General features: G+C 41.1%; 1 protein-coding gene across 1 annotated transcript in view; it reads left to right on the top strand.

Annotated features, from left to right (window-relative positions):
- The window catches only part of bsna (bassoon presynaptic cytomatrix protein a), a 160,295-nt gene that overhangs the window by 108,854 nt on the left and 29,898 nt on the right, over window positions 1-21,543 (top strand). Inside the window, exon 4 of the mRNA XM_088915628.1 lies at window positions 20,959-21,465. Coding sequence (XP_088771754.1) covers window positions 20,959-21,465 — 507 coding nt within the window. The remainder of the gene's footprint in view (window positions 1-20,958; window positions 21,466-21,543) is intronic.

Genomic DNA, 21,543 nt, shown 5'->3' with positions numbered 1-21,543 from the left:
TTAGTATAGACTTGCAAGTACAGCCAGCAAATTAAGATATTCCTCGGGTATGTAGTGCAGAAGCTGTCTGACACCTCTCATTGATTGAAGGTGAGGTGAATAGTTTTAATAAACATGACTACTAGCCTGGTCCTCGGGTAGAAACTGTGCTCCGTTCAAACTTATATTAATTTTATCAATATCTTAAGCTCAGTTCTTGGTAAACAGAGGTTTATCTTTTTCCATTCTTTGACCTTACTCTTTGTTGTTGTGAAGCTGGAGTGATTCCTAACAGAACCCTGTGGTTTGCAGAGAGGCTTTTATTCCTGAAGGATTGCAGTAAGTGTAGAGGACCCCCACACTGCTGGCTTATGATAATCCTGAAACTTCCATATCTGAGAAACCATTTCCATTGTAGCTTCCGAGTAGCAATCACTACATGTCAGGCGCTGCAGTGAAGCAGCTGGTTAGGACCCTATGCGAGGCTGTGGTAGATTGATCCCGGGAAAGGTTCCGAAAAGTTCCAAAAGTAACCAGATCCTAAAAACGTGAAGCGATGACGTAGTCAAGGGTTTGAGCGAGGGGTTCGAGAGCCAAAAGGCGATTAGGTTTAAAGTGTTCTTCCCAGAGAAGGTCGAGCGAGGGCTGGGCTCGGAAGAGGAAACCTCAATAGTGAACGCAGACTGAGTGGAGTGAGAGGTATCAATAGGGAGGAGCGTGTGGAAAGATAATTGATTAATTAGTGCATGTATGTTTACGGTGAGAGGTGCTCGTGGGTATGTGGTGACGTTTAAGTGCTTGCGTGTGGTTCGTGACACGACACTCATGAAGCCAAGCAGACATTTAGAAAATATTTCTTCAAACAGTGGGCGGCTTCTCGTTTCTTGCATTACTGGTTCTATTCCCATAGCTATAGTTGTAGAAGTTTCTGTACAAACTCTGAACAAATCCTCCCTAGATTTTAGCTATGTAACATGTTGTTTTTATTCTGGACGAATTTAATTTAATTTTTCATTTAAAAACTCTTGGCTAAACGAAAACTCGGTGCATGCCAGTCAATCCCAGAATCTGACCTCTAGATTCCAAAGGTTCGTTCATTGCAGCTGAAATTAAAAGCACAGCCCTAAAATAATGCTTCTGTCATGTAATTACAACAGATGCCTTTGATCAAAAGTATTCACCACAATTCCACATCACTTCTCTTATGAACTTGTCACTTTCCGAGGCAAATACTATCGTAATCCTATTAAATAAGCCTTAATACCAAACATGTGGGATTTTGAGATATGCCAGCCTGTCGCTTTGCTCTCTCCCTTCTGCTTTCACGACAGGGAAAAATCTAACTCGGAGTCTCTTTCTGTCGTCTCGCTCAGGCACGTCAAAGAACCTGGCAAGAGAATATGACACTTTAATCTTGGTCAATGATTTGTCATTTTCTGCCAGTAGAAGTCTACTGCTGTGCACAAATGATCTATTTAGCTCTTCTGTAAACCGACTAGCACTCTGCAGCATTTTATTTAGTGCCCCAACTAGCCCTCTTCCTTGTAGAAAAACGTTGCAAAAATCAGTTTTATCTTATGTGAGAAAATACTTCCCTTCCAGGAAGTATTATGATTGATTTTCACCTATGTTTTATAGTTCAAAATACATGTTTAAATACTTTGGTCTGTGTGGCTAAATATCACTAAACAGCATCTGTAACAATTAGATTGTAGATGCTACGCCATTTCTAAAAAGCTGTCATCTTTCTAGGCTTTGCCCAGAAGACTCTTAAATGAGAATGAAAAAATCAGCGTGTTATTGTTTCAGTATAGATACTGTATTTAATCAGTGCACCTTTTACATGATCAAAGTGCTGAAATTGGGATTGATGGAAATAAAAGATCAAAAGAAGAACAACATAAAAAAGGCAGTCTGGCTCAATTATTGAATTCCATTTGCGTCTTTATAAAGCCCTTTATCCAAATTCAATTGAAGTTTCTGCACCCCTGAACAGTTAAATAAGTATAAAACTCTTGAAGAGCTTGCACAGAGGAAAACAATGCTCTGGGGTTCAGTGTCCCAATTAATTTGTTTTCAAATTTCAGAATGAATAAGACAATAACAAAATCAAATGTCCCCCATTTTGTCTTGTTGAAGGTCTGACACAGAGCATTAGGTTGTATTGTGTGAATGTATTAATTAACAATTGCACTGTGCTCATACACTGTGCTCATATTGTTTACCTAAGATTTGAGTGTCTGGGCTTTTGTAGGGATGCTTCTTTTCAATAAAGAATTATATTTGTAGGCAAAGCTGGGCAAACCGTGAGCTATCCCTGGCATTTTAATTGCTTAGGAATAAAGACTTCAATGCTTTATCTGTTTTCAACTTGAAGGTTTTCTGTGCATGAAGACTGCCAAACAGAGAGCACAAAATCTTTCATTATCATGCTGTGCTTCTGTTTAATGTCTCCCTAGCACTTTTTCAAATCAAATTAATTGAAATGCTTAATTTTCTGGAAAAGGGAAGGGGAGATACAGTAAGAGTAGGCAGCTTGCTGTTCATCCTGTGAGGAGATTGTAGAAGCTTTTGTACATCATTTTTTCATATATTGCATTTGTGTCCTCATTTTTTTATTTATGGCTATTCCTGATGCTGCTACACATCTTTCGGCAATTTGTTTCTGACTTGTGTCCTAAACTTTCACTTGGTACCTCCAGTGAAACGCAGTACGTGTGCATTTCATTTAGAAAAAAAATAACGATCGAGCAAATCCAGAAAAATTCCTGTTGACAAAATTCTTCTGGCCATTTTTGAAGAAGGCTTTTGTTCATTGAAATTGAAATTACATCTTGATTTTAAAAGAGTTTTTAAATTTGTTTTAAATTTAAAGGGCTACAGGAATCTAAAGCTAGCTTTCCCAGCCATGCTGACAGATGAAATGTTTGGGTTAGGAGAGCGGCAAAGTTTTACACCATACAGTATATGGTACCTGCAAAAAATGACAACTGGGGTATTCAAACTGAATCTTCACGGCCAGATTAACCCCTTGGGGAAACCTGGTGAACAGTGCATTAAGTTTTAAGTAATGAAAAACTGTTGATGGAATATTAATGTTGCACAGTTGTCCTTTAACACCCTTCAAGCTCCAGGAATAAACAACAGTCAGACCTGAGCTCAAGCCATGGTATAGCCTATGATTACTGATCGCAAAATTGAATTTGCAGTGGAAAAAAATATAATACCACATAATAAATTACACAGTAATCGCAAAGCTATGGAATTATAAATGCTATTTGTACTTGCTTTAATATCTTTCTTATTTTCCCCCTGGCAAATTCCTCAATACCTTCTGTCAAAATCCTAGGCCACGGGTTAATGGCTAATCTCAGTCTCTAATAATACCACGGCATTTAGTTTTCCTTCCTTTTCTGTTGATCAGAGGCAATTTTTCACGTTTTAACAAGGAAAACCACAGTTGTTTAGAACAGCTAGAGATCCTGTGTCCATCTGAACCAAAGGCAAGTGTACAGCCAGTGGACCTGCTTGTGCACAGACGTTGCCGGTGTCTCTGCATCAGAACATTTTTGACATGAAACTACATGAACCTCATGAATATTCAAACACTCAAACTATGTACGAAATCAGTTTTTTACTCTAATTCTTCATAGGGTTCGTTTCAGTTCAGACATTAAGCAGTTACAACAGATGGCAAGATGTCTGTTGACAATGAAGGCTTTTTTAATGAATTCAGTCAGCGATTTGCACAGACGTCTTTGTTTTTTCTTATGCTTTATTTTTTGTGTTTTACTTCTCTTAAAGCCGTTGCTTAGTGGCAGCCCAAAGTGAGCACATTTAGCCAATACACTGTGCATTTTTCTTTCTGGCTACTATCAACAAGTAATGATCTCGAACTTGGAGTTCATCCCCTGGTATAGAGAAGTCAATGCATAAGTCTGGGAAGAGCGCCACCTACTGGCTACCAACATTACTTACAGCAGTGGCCTAGTTTCCTTAAGGGATCTCTTATCCCAATGCTGATCAGGCCCAGCCTTATTTAGCCTTGCTTAGACTTGCTTAGTCTGATGAGACCAGCTGCAGGAAGGAGCTTGGGATGCATGAGGCGGTCATCTGCCAGTGTTGTTGCATTCACGGCAGCATGAACTGTAGCTTTCGTATCAGGCAAGGGACCTTTCAGATACACGTTTGTCCTTTACCCTTAAGCTCACCTGCCCTCATGTGAGGGAATGAAACCTTGCCAGGAGGATGGCTTTGGCAGATCCCTCTCTCTCCCACACACAGAAGAAGGAACAAGCCATGGTGCTGCTGGGAAAAGACTGTCCTTCACCTATTACTCATGCTTAGTTGAGCATGTGTTTAAGGTCAGCTCGCACTCTGGATCTTTAGTTGCAAACTCCATTAGTCATGACCTGTGAGATGACTGTCAGATGAACTTGAAGTACATTCTGACTAGAAGGCAAACAGCCCTGCTGGGCTTATATCTTCCGGTTTTATGTTGTTGAAGCTCAGCCTGTTCAAACAGGGAATCAGCAAAACCTATCGCTTACACCCAATTCCAATTACCGCTATCTCTGAGAGAGGTCAGGGAGGCAGCAGATTAAATCCCAGCTCCTAATCCTAGCTGTTCAGCCGATGGGCAATATCGACACCCTACCTTCCCGCTGGTGCCGGAAGGATTAAGATTACACGCTGTCACTAAAATTGTACAGATCTGGGAACATTCCCTGTAGCGTAGGTGTTTCACGTGGAGGGACACAAAATGAAGCTTTCTGCCTCCGTGTTTCACAGATTGTTTCATTCTGAGCTCCTTAAACACTGTAGTGGTGCTCTCCAACCTAAATACATCTTTATCTTGAAAGAAATTATCTAAAGTATATATCACTGTAGCAAATCATGGGTGGTATTTAGTAAAACATTTGTTTTTCATTTTATACTAAGCACTTCCTCAGTGTCTGTTCTCTATTCTTCATAAGGAACAAGTAGTAGGTTTATTCCATGCTGAAAAAAAGAAGAAAGAAAACACAACGTTTCAGCCGTGGAGCCTTCTTCAGGTGTGAGAAAGACACACTTCTTTTGTTTCCTTTGGTGGTATTTCAATTATACTCAGAATCTGCTAGCATTTAATTGTATGAATGGTATGGGCAGTGAGCACAATAATGAAGTTTGTTTTGCTGCACTGTAGCTCATTAGTTTGTGGCCTCCTCTTTTCCCCGTTTGCCTGTTCAATCAATGTGAGGCAATTTCAACAACCAGCCTGTCATCACGATAGCTGAAAGAGCATTGTTGTGCTGCAGCGTAAAAGTGTTCCTTGCCTCTAAACGCCCTGCTTACGACAGTAGAGGTCATCACCTCAGGGCCACATTTTACTGGGCACTGTGTCCACATACTCTTCACAGACGCAGGTGAAACATGTGCATTGATGTTCTAATCAAATAGGTTACAATGAGCATGTAGTCATGTCTTTAATCTTGGAGGAAAGGAGGAGGCATGCTAATGTATAATTTGTGAGGTGCACTTTGCTTCAAAAGCAGGGGGTGTTTATTCAAGAAGCACATCAGCAAAGTAGGAACAGACAGAATAATAAAACCTAAAGTGTCCCCCACACAGCGTTGCGTACTGAATCGTGTGTCTTTTATGCATACTGTACGTCATGCTCATGTCTTAACAATATTGCAGCATTGCAGATCCTCCGAGTAGTAAATCGTCCAACTTTTGCCACTGGAGTGAACAATCAGATACCTTATATACCTTATCAAAGGCGTGGCCTAAAAACCTATATAAACAGAATTGAGAACTGATAGATGCCCCTGCTTTTTAAAACATCATAAATGACCTTCAGGTGCTAAAACCACTGCTGTCATGAGTGTCACGCCCTCTGCAGCCAGAGGGCGCTCCTTCTCTGTCCTGTCCCTAGTTTCCGGTCTGCTGTCCTTCCTGTCCCTCCCTTTCCCTTGGGCTATATATTTCCGGGTCTTGCACTCTGTCCTTGCTCAGCATTGGCGTTCGGATGTCCTGAGACCCGCCTAGCACCAGGGCGCCCCACGTCCGCTCCCTGAGGGCATAGGTTTCTATACGGCAGTCCTGAACTCTTTGCACTATGAGCCCGGGCCTTTTTCCCGTCTGGCCGCTACGCATATGGGTCTTTTTCCGCTCTCCTGCTCCCCACGGTTAGTCCCTTTGGACGTCCGTGACAATGAGCTTGTTCTCCCTTGTCATCCAGACTCCTGAGGTTAAGAATACAGTCATCTATCAGTATATTAGCTCAATCTGTAGAGGAAAATAAGACTGTAAGTGAAATCTGCTGTATTCGAGAACTAAATTCACCTTACTTTTCATGTAGAAGCTTATGATCCATCCCAGACATGTAGAAAATCACGTAATATAACTCATTTCAACCCTAACATTGGGCTTAAGTATCAAAGCAATTAAACTCCTGCTCCGTTGTGGTAGTTATACTCTAATTACCCACTGAACCTGTGCCACTGTACAGCAGTTAAGAACAGAAATGTTTAAAGATTGTAACATCAACACACTGTGTATAGAAAAATATGGAAATTCAAAGGAAACAGGTTTTCTGTATGAAAACATTGAGTTTATATTTTTAATTTAAGCTTTTAATACAGAAAGTAAAGTGACACTGAGATCACAAATCCATAATAATGTGAACGCAGCGAATGACGCGGTTGCACTGCAGAGCCGAGAAGATACCAGTTTTTCCAAGATCCGAGTTTTTTGGTTGCAATTATGAGCCAACATTACAAAGTTTGTTTTGTGAGACAAATCCCGGAATTAGAAGGATTAGTGTATATAGCAACAGTAGGGAAAGGGAAAACAAATATCCTAATATCCTTTCCGCAGGTATTGCCCCAGTTCACGAAGAAACGCTCAGCACTGCGTTTTTCAACTTCCCATTTTGAAACTGGGTAGGTGCCCAGCTTGGCTTTGCCTGGGCCCACGTTCCCCTGTGGCACTCTGCTTGTTTCAGCTCACGCCCACAGCAGCTTCACCTCTGGAGGCTGATGGGTAGCAGGTTCAGCTTCATTCAAGGGGACGTGTGACATCACTCCTGCCCATTTCACGTCAGGGTGATCTGAGCAAACTGGCCCGAGGCTCGACCTGTAAAAAAAATAAATAAATAAAAGAGATCGCAGGGACTGCTGACGGACCACTGTGTCTGCCCGAAGCACTTTTATTTTCATTTTGTCAAAATCAGCCATCAAGAAGTGATACTGAGTCTACCTGATTTCATAGCCTAGTATCAGCACAGAGAGAGAGCGTGGAGGAACACTGATCCTCTCACATCGATGCTCTCACTGGGGTAGCGGTTGTCCAAAGCAACAGGCTTAACATGTCTTCAGAACTTTAGATACAATAAAAGGTGAAGCAAGAAGAAAAGAGAGGTTACAGGCAACAGGAGGACATTCAGCTCTTGTACCCTTTAGGGAGCTTTAGGAGCTTATCGATTCAAGGATTCTATCCAGAAATTTCCTGGAAGAAAATTGCTTCCAGGATAAGCTTGGTTCAGACTCCCACAACCCTTTGTGTAAAGTCATTTGCAATACACTTCCATGTAGTTCTGGTACCAGTTAATACACATGCATTTTCCTGGCATGAAGTGGGACAAATACCTCGCTCAGTGGCACAACAGCAGTGTCACACTTAAAGGCTCAAAAGGTTAAAGGGTAAAACTGCCTTTACAACTTTGAATTGTGGTGCCTAATCTTATGGAAAAAGAAAACAGGAAACAACATTTCAGCCAGGAGGTTCTGTGGATGATGCCACCACCTTTTTCTATTTTTCGTACCATGAGCAGGTATTGCACTTCTGAAAACAAGACATGCTGAAAGCTTTTTCAGTAGTTTAGTCAGATCCTAGTATATGCGACATGATGCAATATGATGAAATGTATCAGAGGTTGGGTGACATAACCTTACGCCAGCAGCCATATCACTCTGCAACTCAAAACTGGAAACCCACTGGAGCTCGGCAGGTATGAGCCTGGTCAGTACCTGAATGGGAGTCCTCCTGGGAAAAATTAAAGTTGCTAGTGGAGCCAGCAGGGGGCGCTCACCTTGTGGTCTGTGTGGGTTCTAATGCCCCAGTATAGTAACAGGGACACTATACTGTAAAAATGACGCCATTCTTCGGATGAGATGTAAAACCGAGGTCCTAGCTCTCTGTGGTCATTAAAAATCCCAGGGCATTTCACAAAAGGAGTAGGGGTGTGACCCCAGTGTCCTGGCTAAATTTCCCCCTGGTCTTTACCAGCCATGGCCTCCTAATCACCCCCATCTCTGAACTGGCTTTGTCTCTCTGCTCAAAGTGTGATTTAGGAGGTGAGATACAGTCATACTGTGTATACTGTACATCTACATAGGAGAGCAGAAGGGAGTGAGATTAAATGCCGAACTGCTCACAAATTTCTGTTAAAAATTCAATTTGCAGTCAAATGTAAAACAAAGGGATTTAATTAAACAAGCTGAATAAATCAGGAGTTCAATTCAGGAGACATCTTATAAAGAAAGTACATGGAAAAAACTGCCAGCCATTAAAATGAACCATTAGTACTTGCTCACCTCTGTTTTTCTAAGTTAAAGGTCCACCAATTAAATTTCAATGTAAAACATGGAACAGATGAGATTTCACACTCGTTCAGTTTCACTCATGACATCAAAGGAACAAGCTTGACTTTTCTCCTTCTTCGCCAGTGCGAAAATGCTGTTGGGGATTTTTCTCTTTTAAAGATAAATGGATAAAGTGAACCCTCGCCTTGCATTAGTGCTGCTCGGTCTTCCAATTTCAGCCATTATTCCACAATGTTCTTCTGTCTTAGTGTCCCCTGTGATCACTCATGGCGAAAAAAAAACAACAAAAATCTACCTCACGCAGCTCAATCTTGAGAGCCCTTCAAGGACGTTCTAAGCCAGAACCGTTATGAAAGTGCAGTAGAACTGCAGTTTTCACTTCCAGTAATATAGTACTTTACTGTACCTGATTCACACCCCCAGAGTGACACTGCTGCTGTGCCCTTGAGTAAGGTATTTCAGCCACCACATCCCAGGAAAATGCATGTGGTACTGAACCGGTATCCAACTTTGTGTGTAAAAATCAAGCGGTTAATTCTAACACTGGATAAAAAAGTCCTTTCCTTTCACTTTTAGAAAGATCGATTTCCATTTCGGGTTAAACAGCAGCGGAACCTGTCTGCAGGGAAAACATGACATCAGAGCCCCAGGGTCTCCTCTCAGTTGCTTCCTGTGATGCTCCTGGTGATCGTTTAAATAGGGGCCGTGTAACGGTGTTGTGATTTCTCTATGAAATGTTACAGAAGACACGCGCCTCACTAATGCACAGTTTCATGCTCTGTTCTTCAGCGGGGGCTTCGGATGAGAAAATTATCGGGCCCGGGGCTAAAAAGAACAGCATGGCAGCTTGTTCACCTCTTGTTGTCGTATCTTTCCAAAGTTTTATAGTTTGCTTTTTCCTAAAAGAGATGCAACAAAAGTGACCTTAATGGAACTGAAGGGGAGAGACTTAGCTTGGTTTGGACATTGCATGTTCTTGATGTAATTCGCTGTTTTCTCTTTGGTGCCCTACCACGTGTACCAGACTGATGGATGTCTGTGTGTTTAGTATCTGCTGGCCTTGACTAGTCAGGGCCGTGGGTCTACACGGTAAAAAGATACAGAAGAGAAAGAAACAAACAGCTCAGGACTGCACATAAATACAGATCTTCAATTTCTATCTTCCAAAGGAAGCCACAGGCAGTTTGTTATAAATGTCACTAATGATGTGTCTCAGCAGCAATGCAATTTTTTTTGTTTCAACCAGCAATTTAAGTAAAAACGAAAGAGTGCAATTTGTGACATTAGAGTTCTTGTGGCAGGCAGTGACGAAAATGTGGCATTCGCAGCACTATTGTTAGAGGCACTTTTTAACACGAAACAAAAAAGAAAAAGAAGTTGCAATTCATTCGGGAAAAGATTGCTTCCAAAGATTTGGCAGTGCTGCGTAGGAGGCTCAGAGAAAATGTTTAATGATGTCTTTGAATGAGGGAAATAGAGTTGTGGACATTGTTTGCTCTTCGGAAGACAACTTTACCTTTCTCACAGCTGAGCTAAGGTTTGACCCCTTTTCTCCTAATCAATTTTTTTTTCTCATTGCTAGACTACAAAAGATTGCATAACATCCCATGTGAAGAAAGCTTTTCATTGCCCTAGCAGGGAAGAGCTTGCATGAAAGTTTTCCAAAAGATTTTCTGATGTTATGCAACACATAACATCTCAGAGTCATCTCTTATTTTTTTCTGATGCTATTTTATTGGATGCAGTGGATCACTTAGTAACAACAATGATCAGATTGTAGTCTTCAATTCCTAAAGAACTAAAAAGGTCGTTTTGTACAATTCAGCTGTAACCAAACTGTTTTGAGCAACTGATAGCTGAATTTACTGTAAAAAAATATTAATAAACTTTGATTAATTAACTTAAGTAATAAGTTTGATTAATAAACTAATTGAGCAATTGATGGGTCAATTATCCATCCATCCATTTTACAACAGCTTCTTCCAGTTCAAGAAGAGTCTATCCTGGCATGCAACAGGCGTGAGGCAGGCTACACTCTGGACAGGATGCCAGTCCGTCATCATACTGTAGGTTCTCTACACACTCAAAACAGGGCCACATTTCCCAGAAGCCAGTTACCCTACCAGCATGTCTTTGGACTGTGGGAGGAAACCAGAGCACCCAGAGGAACCCCATGCAAGCATGGCAAGAACAGACAAACTCCAGGTGGAGAGCACTCTGGGTATTGAACCCAGGGCCCCAGGGAGGCAGCAATGTTGACCGCTGTGCCACCTTGCCACCTGCTGTTCATTATAGTGCCTTGAAATGATGAAACATGAACCATCTCTGCTGTTTGTCCAAGGCCTTATACAGTAAATACACAGAATTTCAGCCTACTGCTAAAGAGCAGGTAGAAGTTGACAACATGGGTGTATTGTTGGGAATGCTGAACAAGATGTTTAAAGCTATCCTCCCCCTTGTCCTCTCGCTAAAATGTTTTGATTATAGAAGATTGAGATGTTCACCTTATGATCTTCTTTCATAATAACCTGTAATAACTGGAACATTTTAAGTAATTATGAAACTAATTTATGAAAAAAATAAGCCTCTTTTCATTTAAGAAGCCAGTTTGTATCTTACTTTTTGTAAAAAACAATTGAATGATCTTTTTTCGTCCATTATGTAAGTGCTTTTAAGTAAGAAAATTATCATCACCATTTAAGAAAAGATTGTCTCATCACCTTAGTCTATCCCTCCTCTGCTCATAATTATAATAATTGTGCAGTAGAATGTTTCACTTGATATTTATAGGCACACCTGTCATTCTCATAAATAGATATGCACTTTCTCTAATGAAACTCCGACCAAACTACACCATGTGTTAAGTTCTCAAGGCTGTTTCAGTAATCTACAGTACCAGTTTATGAAAGTGCGGTAATACTAGCAATTAAAGTAAATTACAAATAACATTATCCAGAAAACAGTAACATAACATTAATTGATGCTCTCCATCATTATTTACTGTCTTGACAACATACGTAAATGATTTATTTCCTGAAAATTCCATTATGCTTATTTAAATCTCTACAGAATTACAGTATGTAAGATGCCCTAGTTATGAGACTGTTCCACAAATTTAATTTTCCTTATCAGAAATAAATGGATTTATTCGGTATCTGTTTTTCTTCTTTTCTAATTCTTATGAGTAGCCTTTCTTGTATATTATGACTTCATATAAATCTTAAGTATTTACTGTATACTGTATATAAATATCCCTGTATACAAATACACACAAATCCTTCTAAAATAGCAATACATTTTTCAATAGTGCTTTGGAATTTAGAAAGCTGGATAAGAAATAAGGCATTTATTGGTATTGGCAAGAGTTCCTGGTAAAAGAGTTGGTCTTTTCCCAACTAAACTAACTGCATAGAAATGTTACTGTTTAATACATCAAACAGGATAATTAACTGAAGCTGAGCTTGTTGAAGCTGCTGTTGGTTTTGCTGTTCTGTTTAATGAGGTTCATCCAGACGAATGCATTCAATTTTCTTAGAAGGAGCTGCTGATCATTTGCCTTGAAATTATATTATGGTGTTGAATTGAGGGGTGGTAATAGTGATTGAATAAAATATAATGTAGGTAAGTCTAAATAATAGCCCTGACACCATTTTCAATACAAGCAATTTATAACAGTTAAATAATTAGACATAAATACAAAGCATGGCTACATGACGTTTTTGGGAACAAGTTGGTGGTAGAGATACAGTATAATGACAAGTATTTGTTACACAGGGCTACTGTCACAATCGCTACTCATCCTCTTAAGGGTGCTCCAGCCCTTCCTTGTTCTACCTCATTCCCCACACCTGTTCCTTATTCCAGCCCCTCTTTAGTTCCACCTTAAAAGCCAGACGTAGACGTCACCCGGGGTTCCTCATTGAATTCCGCTTCGTGAGAGCCCAGGGTCCTGCTCCGTCTGGCTCTGTTATGCTTTTAACCTTCTGTTCCTGATTCCCCTCCCTTCGCCGGTCCCGACCCGGTTCATGGTTTTAATCCCCTGGATGGATCTCCTGGCCTTGGACTTTGCTTCTGTCTTGGATACCCGTTTGGATTTTCTCTTGGATTGTTCGCCCCGGACTCACTCCCCCTGGACACCTGCACCCCTTGGACACGCCCCCTGTCTCCATACCCTTTTTCCCCAGTGTTACCTCACAATTCCGGATCGTGTCGTCTGCATAGGGCCCAGAAAGAACTGATCGTGACAGCTACAGACACAAGGCACAACACTAACATTAACAACTGGAGGGAGAAGCCTCCAACCTTTCCCTCTACATGCGCATTTTTGATGGAGGAATGCAGTGTCGTAGGAGAAATGATGGGTGTTACAAATCCTACCGTAAAACACACTGCGCTTTAGGCATCCACGGGCAAGCTCCTGAAAGAAAGAGAGAAGTTATGTAGGGTTTGTGGTTTCTGTTTAAAATGGTAAGAGAGTTGAGTTACGCACTGTTGTATGGCCCTTTCCTTGTCATCCAGATTTAATATTTCCATGATATACAGTATGCTGTACATTACACATATTCATGTGGTACAATTTGATCTGGGTTTAAAGTAATCTTAAATGGCACATTGGAAATATTATTTTTCTTGAGCATATTTGCTTGAGCATATCCAGAGCATATCTTGAGCAGAAGTCTGTCCTGTTACATCTACCTTCACATTTCCTGCTCAAGCTTGATTGGAGTTTCTTCTAGGATTTAAAGGAGTGTTGCAACAATATTAATTATCGCTTAATCTGATTCTCTAATTGCTCTTGTAATTGTAAGGTTATGAGTCTTGCTTGCTTTTTCTTGTGACTGCAGCTGGATGCAACAGAAAAAAAGCTTTGGGCACAATAATAGAAGAGAAGGACTTAAAGGGTTTTAATCCTTTTAAATCATAGAGCAGATCATATACCGAGAGGCATTAAAATCACAACAAATGAGTATGTAAATCAATAGCATTCGCTGCCTTTTCTGTCATTCAATATACTGTACATATACAGTAGAATGGTGTATACAGTATGGTTTACAGGCTTACCAGCATAGTCTAGACATGTCCATCGCTCGTCTGTGTTAATGAAGGTGCTCTAACGCTACACAAATACAGAGAGTGAGATGGAGAGGGCTCGAGATTTCCAACCACCAGCAAAATGCACTGAGGTGAGAAATAGCTTTTTAGCTCTCATATGCATATCAAGGTTCCGCTGTATGGGTTTACTCGCAGTAAAAAGTCCCAAGAGTACTTAGAGAAGGCTTCACCGTATAGGCCTCATGTGAAATGAATTTTAATAGTAGCTGCTTTCCGAATGCCACACATTGCCATCTTGGACACTGATTTATTGATGCCACCCCCCCCCCCACCATTGAATAGGAGTCATGAAATTCAGGCTAGGGACTCATATAGTGCAATTCTTTCAGCCGAGACCTTCTTATAGAACTGTTCTAGGATCGTAGCTAGGAGTAAAGCTGTGTAATTTGAAGAGATTCAGGAAAGTAGAGCAGTCAGAGGGTTGAATGTGGTACATGTCGTGCTATGTGGTACAAATTAACGTTGTGTGTGACAAAGAATAAAGGAGTACTGCAAGAAGCCTGATAGCAGTAATAAGTGGAAACATTAGTCTGAGAACCAAGATCAGAGAAACTGATTAATTAATACATGCCTTATCTCCTTATCTGCCCAGAGAAACGTAACTTTACTTGTACATAAGTGACCAAACTCTTACATTCTCTAGGTATCTCCTGCAGTGGCTCCAACATGTTTTAAAATTTTTGGTTTGAAGACCCTTCTACTGGGCCTTAATCATTTCAGTTGAATCATTCAGTTGGAGGGTGAAGGTCGGTTGAGATGTATTTGAAATACAGTAGCTGCAGTAAATAAACCCAACATGTTCCGTATTCCTGTAGTCCCGGGAGTCATCCTTTTTGCCACTACAGAATCCATGTCAACTGATACATTTCCAGTTTTATTGTGGAGTAATTTCTAGGATGAGGATATCTTAATGAAACAATACTTTGAAGGTCAAAAATCTGTTTTTAGTAACGAGTATAGCTTCTTTAATTTCTCGGCACAAGAAAGAGGTAGAGAATCTGATTAAATCAGTTTTCTTAATAAAAAGAGGAAGAATCCAGATGTGTCAGAGGTTTTCTTGCTAGACTAACAAACCCATTTTCTCCTTAATGATGAACATTCACATTCACTAGTTTGCTTGGACAGTTATTCTAATAATGTTTAAGCACTGTAAAGAAACATGATCTTATTTATATGTACAGAGTATAACGTTAACATGCATGTTTGACTGACAAGGTGAGATACTGCTGTACTATTACAATTTGCAACCTGTTTGAAATTTGAAGTATGCAGGGATTTTGGTCTCCAAAATAAGGTATGAAATCGACACTAGGGACTGCAGTATTGGGTTTTACAATCGGGTCAAGCCCTTATAAAAATAAACTACTGTAGGTAATAGTAATTCTGCAGTGCACAGGTATAGTAGCAATCCTTTTTGTCTGTGTTGTATGCAATAGATGTACTGTATGGGATTACATTATCCCATACATACAGTATACTGCATACAACAATTAATAAAATAAGAGTTGAAATGCATCCAAGGATATGTGGATCTCTTCCTGTTTGGTGAGGGCATGCACAGATGTAACTGGAGCGATATAACATTCTCCTTGACATCACGGTTAAGTGAAACCCTACAGGCTCGCTGTGGGGTGGTGTGCATCTGCTGGTGTTCTCACTGAGAGCCAGAGACTGAATTAATCATGGCGGTGCTGCTATTAAAACTCATATACAATATTTGGAAACATACAGTACCTCTTGCAAAGGGCTCAGTCAGATTCCCTGCGATTCGCTTCTCGGCTGATGCTAACATTCGTCACTCGGAGTGTCTGCGTGCGACAGAGCTGGCAGGGGGTTTGATGTTAACGTCACACGTGCTGGTGCACACTTTCGTCCCCTTAAGAGCCTTTCCAGGGTGCAGGCAGCTCCCCCTTCCCCCCGTGTTGCTTCTATTACAAGACGTACTGTAGCTGAAGCCTTCAAAAGAAGAAATGCTGCAGAAAAGCAGAACTAATGTACTGTAGAGCGACAACAGCCGGGATAAAAATAGTCTTAGTCGATTTATGGCTTCACAGAAGTAAATGTGTTTGCAGGCAGAGGGGCTGTGGTACAGTACATTAACCAAGGTTTTGATCCGAGCTTCCTTCAGAGCTCCAGGCAGCTGTATGCAGAAGAATCCAGACTTCCAGCACCGGTCCTGGAATTTAGACTGACTAATAAAATAAGTCATTATTTTATTAATTGTGCTGATTTGAAGCACAGTTTCTGATACAGAATAAAACAAAAGAAGAAAAAAACTTGCTAGCGTGTATAAAAGAGATCATTTCATATGCATGTGATCAAAAGAGGCAATATAAAACTGTTTTTATACACATTTTTTTTTGTTTCGGTTTCACTTCACTGAGCACCACGTGTGTTCAGTAAAGAGCCCTTTCATGAACCAGAAAATATTGGTGCTGCCGTCCTTGGGTGGGATCTTTATTTCTAATTGGGCAACGGAGCAAAAGCCTTTCCGATCTTAGAGCTTCTTACATCTGGCGCCGCTGTGCTTCGGTGAGCGCAGCCCCTGCCCCGTCAGAACCCCACGCTGCCGCCTCTCCACAGGCTCACATTAAACTCAGGCAACAGGCACAGAGCTCTACACACCCTGGGTTGTTTATTCCGTGGCGATATTTGCTAGCATCTGAATTGCAAATGAATAGCCAAGAACAAAATCTCGGGCTTTTAAAAGGCTGCTAAAATATGGAGCAGTGCAGCCGCTTGTTTATTGATCGTAAGTTGCAAAATGGCTGGCAATTTTCACCTACTTAAAAATGTCCACCGGGGGGGGGGTAAAAAGGGAGGGGTTGCCAGCTCTGCAGTGCATAGCAAAATGCTTCTCTGCAGTGAATGCCCACATTGCACTTTTGCTATACCTTCTGGGGATACTGTAGGTAGCCAGCTTGTAAAACGTAGTGGTCTTTCGCTGCAGGAGTCTGTGGAAGGCTTTTCGCTCCATGACATCGGTTGAAGCCAGGGCATTTCAGTGCTGATGAACATGACCCATGTCGTTTTGTATGCGTACAGTCCTGACAATAAACCTGAGAGCGATGATTGATGGATATTTCAGCTACACTCATCTTCATCTACCACCTCTGCAACAGCCTTGTGACATAGTTCTTGAACAGTCTGGGGGGGGGGATCCCGTTGCTGAAGGCTGAGACCTGCAGTCTAGCAGCAGACCGGCAGTTTTAAAATACACTGCCAGATTAGCACAGCAGAGCAGATTAAATTAAATGTCCTGTTTTGAAAAATAAAGAATTGTTCCTTGAGCTCAGCCTTTTCTATGTAAGGCACCATAAACACTCACAATACAACTTTTAAGTTTATTTGAGTCTTGATGATTGCCAGACGGGACCTCAATGAGTCACGCACATATGTGTATCTTTATTATTGGAACAGATTCTGGCAGTGCACAGTGAAACTGAGAGAAATGGTCAAGTATAATGCATTTTTTCTCGTGATCTTAATTGGAATTGTTATTCCATTTCACATTGTGAATTAATTTGAGTCCTTTCATCTGCAGTTTAATTACATGATCGATAGTGTCTTTAAAAAACCCAGTAGACAGCGAAGTAAAAAACACACATCATTATGATAAATCTCTTTTAATCTCTGTTGCAGCTGGCTTGACTCATAAGTGTGCAGGTTAATAGTTGTAAAATATATTACTGTATGTTTCTCCAGCTCCGCCCAGTCCACGACTCAGGTCTCAATGCAAAATTAATATCAAAGCTAATTCTATATACTGTATATGCCAATACTGTGTTCTTCTACGTTGTAAATTTCTAGGACTGATGTGACTGCTTAATCTGTTGTGGGAAAGGCGTTCTCGGATATTAATTATTTCCCTCTTTAACAGTTGTTCCTCCTTCCAGCGGAAAAGGGTGTCTTAAACAAGAGTAGAGAAGGGAAAGGGAAGGGAATATATCATGATCAACCTGCGTTGCACCAAGTACAATCCCCAACTAAAGCAGATACTGTACCTTCATGCGTAACAGCAATCTGCAGGGAAGTGAATCGTTTCTCTTCATAATGGCGCACAGCTATGTCAAATGTTATCCCTTTCAATCCACTCATCCATTTCCTAACCCCTCCTTCCAGTTCACACACACAGTTGCACCAGGGCCTACTTTCCCAGAGGACAGTTAACCTACCAGCAGGTCTTTGGGCTGTGGGGGGAAACCAGAGCACCCAGAGGAAACCCACACGGACACAGGGAGAACATGCGAGCTCCACACAGACAGCACCCCGGGTTCAGAATTAGACCCATGGCCCTGGTGCTTTGGGGCAGCCATGCTGACCACTGCGCTACCTTGCCTCCCTATCCCTTGTGGGATGGTACACATTTATTGCGACTAAATATGTACAGTACCTAAATATTGTGACTACAGGTAGCTAAACAGGCCTTGGTCATGATCAACGGCCTTGCTTTCCTTCGTGTTAAAATCTGTATGTTATTTTCTGCCTAACTATTACTTGGTTTAACGATAGTTTCAGTGTGAGAAATCCCTATTTTTGTGGTGGGGTAATCTTAGCTACTGGACAGAAGTATTACTGAGAGTATTCTGATTGATTACCCATCACCCTACAGTAGGCTCTAGGAAATTTTCCAGTCAATTAATGTTAATAACTTATTGATTGCAGCCAAGCTTTAGCTAACAATCCTCCAGTGCACTTTGTCATCTCTGCAGGATGTTAATGGTTTGGAGAAAAGCAGCAGCACCTTTACTCAAAGAATGAAACAGAAATCATATTTCATATTGAACTCTATTTTTACCTTCTGCTCTTCCTTAGTTCCTATACCTAATAAAAGCTAAAAACTGACATACATAGTTATACTGTATGTGTTGCCTTTTTATTACAGCCTATATTAAATAAAATATTTATATCATGTGCAGTATTTATTCATGTCAATTTCAAATTCTTAGCATTGCAAATTACATTTTATAAGCAATAACATGATAGCAACAATAAATTGGTTATGCAGGATAATGAATTAGTAACAACTTTCTGTTAAAGGAATTTGTTTTGCATCATGTTTCAATGCTGTATTTGAACTATTTGTTGCATTAATCAGTGTTAAAACCCAGGTGCAGCACAAAATGTGGGAGCTCTGATCTGGTACATTAACTGTTTGGATAAATGGAAATTAAACTGTACAATTATTACCAAAATTGAATGTGCTTTCACTGTTACTGATGTTAAACTGAGTCATCATCAGTCCGCTGTGTGCATTTAGAAGCCAGAATGTAATATTGAATATGAAGTCTCTCTTTTCCAAAACTCTTCTACAAAAGAAGCATTTATGTGCTCTCCATGGTGCTGAAATATTTTTGGCATACCTATTGTTTGGGAACAGTCTGTTTGAGTACATGTGGATAAGATTGGCAGACTTTTATTGCCAAAATGGCACTATGGTCGATGTGGACACAAAAATGTGGATTTCTATTTCTGTTATCTACTTTGAAGTATAATCTACTGTTGGTGTGTTAGTTTTTTCGCCCTTCAAACCCTGCTACAGGCAAACAATGGCCATTTTACCAACTTTTCATCTACAAAAATGTTAAGAGCACCAATGATGAATAAGTAGTACTGTTTTGATGTGTGAATGTATCAGATACACAAATAGTGAGAGGGTTATGAGGTAAAAAAAAATCTGCAGGACTAAAAACAGGCTTTAAAGACACAATTTCACTAATAGCATCACGGTGTCCCAGCTGCAGTGTTTCCTGTAAAAAGCTTTCTTTCTTGGCTGTCTGACAGCATTATTACTCGGTCAACTCAAATGATTTTTGAATTACAGTATATGAAACATAAAATTAAAGCCACTACTGTTACCATTATTTTTAAAGTAAATTAGGAAAATAACATCTTCACTGCAAATGTGGCGTGAATTTTAAAAGCAAAGATAGTACCTGTAAGAGGAAACACAAGAGAATCGCCTTTGAATGCCATGCAGTGTGCTATGGCTCTTGCCTTTGACTGGAGTAAAGTGTGCTGTGCTCCTGCCTTTGGCTGGAGAGCAGTGTTCTGTGCTCCTTAAACTCTTGTGTCATCAGGTTCTGGCTTCCTGTTATCACTGTCTTTGCCAAGCTACTGAACCTCCTCAAGAAAGGCAGGATCCAGCTGCTGTTCAGCTCTGGCTGTGTCTGAAGCTGCCACACCAAAAATCCCTTTCCTTCTCTTTTTTTTAGTCTTTTACTTTTCTAAATCATGCCCCCAACCCCACCCCCCCCAGGGAACTTTAAACATGAATACTATCGATGTTTTTGTGGCGATCAGCAGGTCATTATCCAAAAGTTGAGAAATTAAGTATAGCACAGTGCATGACCTCATCCTTTTTTAAGGCTTGCTTCAGGTTTACACATCTAAGCACTAACTTGAGATTTTAGGAGCAAGTGACTTTTTTGGGACCTCGTGAAAGCACGCACTATAAAGGCATCCTTCTTTGCATATAATAGCCAATGAAGTACAATATTTGGAGTGAGAAAAAATATGCCCTAAGTCTAAAGATGCTCTCCTGTCCCATAGATGTGCTTAAACGTAATTGCTGTATGAATTAAATTTAACTGTGCTGGCAAACTCCTCAGATTTTCTGTTGCAGCAAAGTTGCAGCACGCGAGCACACATCCGCGATGTCAGCACCAGTGAGTTGAGACCGAATGAGAATTTATCAGTCTTGATAAAGTCACAAGTGAACCATGACCTATAAAACCTGGAGACATGCTTCCTGTTTCAGTCAGCTCATTTATTATCTCCTAAACATGAGCGCAGAAATCACTGCTTACATTCAGTAATTACAAGCTCCCACAGTCCCCTGCCTGAAAATCGATGGCATAGCTACGCTGTTCCTTGGGCAGTTTTGAATGAAGCTGTTTAACCAAATATTGTATAGAGCACAGGTAATTAAAAAGTGTGGTATTTTAGTCTGCCAAAAAACAGAGAATGTTTTATTTTCTGGTCCTCCAACTTTCACAGGTACCACACTTTCTAGAATTAAGCTCAAGGTCATTTTTTTGCTGCCACATTTATCTCCCTTGAAGTATTGGTTTGTTTCTCAAAGAGGTATTGCACAAAGCGAAAAGTACTGCACCAGGAGACACACCGTAGCAGTCAAAGAGAGAATGGACGCTTTTATCTGCTGTTCCTTGTCAACTCAGACTGGTGTTCGAGTACATGTTTTAACATGGACAAGTGTGTTGAACCAACTTGCTAAGGTTTTTATTTTTGCTTTGTGTTTCTGTTTTGCTCCTTACAGAAAAAGGAATGGCTTTGCTTGAACTGTCAGACTCAAAGACTCCTTTCGGGAGGCCTAGGGGATGCTCCTCTCCCTGTTCCTCAGCCGTCTCCCAAGCACCAACCTGCAGGTTCTCCCCGGCACCAGCCCACAGCAGCCCGGCAGCAGCCGGCGCCGACGCAGCCCCCGCAGAAAGGGGCCAGCCCTCAGCACGGGCCGAAGGCAGCGCCTCCGCAGCAGAAACTTCCTGCCTCTGCGGGGAGCGGTCCCTTCTCTCCAGCGAAGCACCATGCGGCCCCTGCACAGGACAAGCCAGCAGCCGGTGCCACGGGCGAGGTCCAGAAACAGCAGCTGCTCGCAGAGAAGGACAGAATGACGCCCAGGCCAGGGAGAGAGGCCGACACTCCAGCTGCCTCCAAAGAAAGCAAACCTGCGCCAAAGAAAGGTGCGCCTGAACCCATTACTGCCATCACCCCAGCAAAGGAGTCAAAGAAGCCAGGAGAATCCCAGAAAACAAAGCACCATGATGTGAGTCTTTTGTTCATAATGGTTAAAGAATGCCAGAAATTTAATGTAACCCCCCTTTTCCAGTGGTTGATATGTAGA

This window comes from Atractosteus spatula, chromosome 5, assembly GCF_055471065.1.
Source record: "Atractosteus spatula isolate fAtrSpa1 chromosome 5, fAtrSpa1.hap1, whole genome shotgun sequence".
NCBI classification, from domain to species: domain Eukaryota; kingdom Metazoa; phylum Chordata; class Actinopteri; order Semionotiformes; family Lepisosteidae; genus Atractosteus; species Atractosteus spatula.
This window is presented reverse-complemented; position numbering and strand designations above follow the sequence as displayed.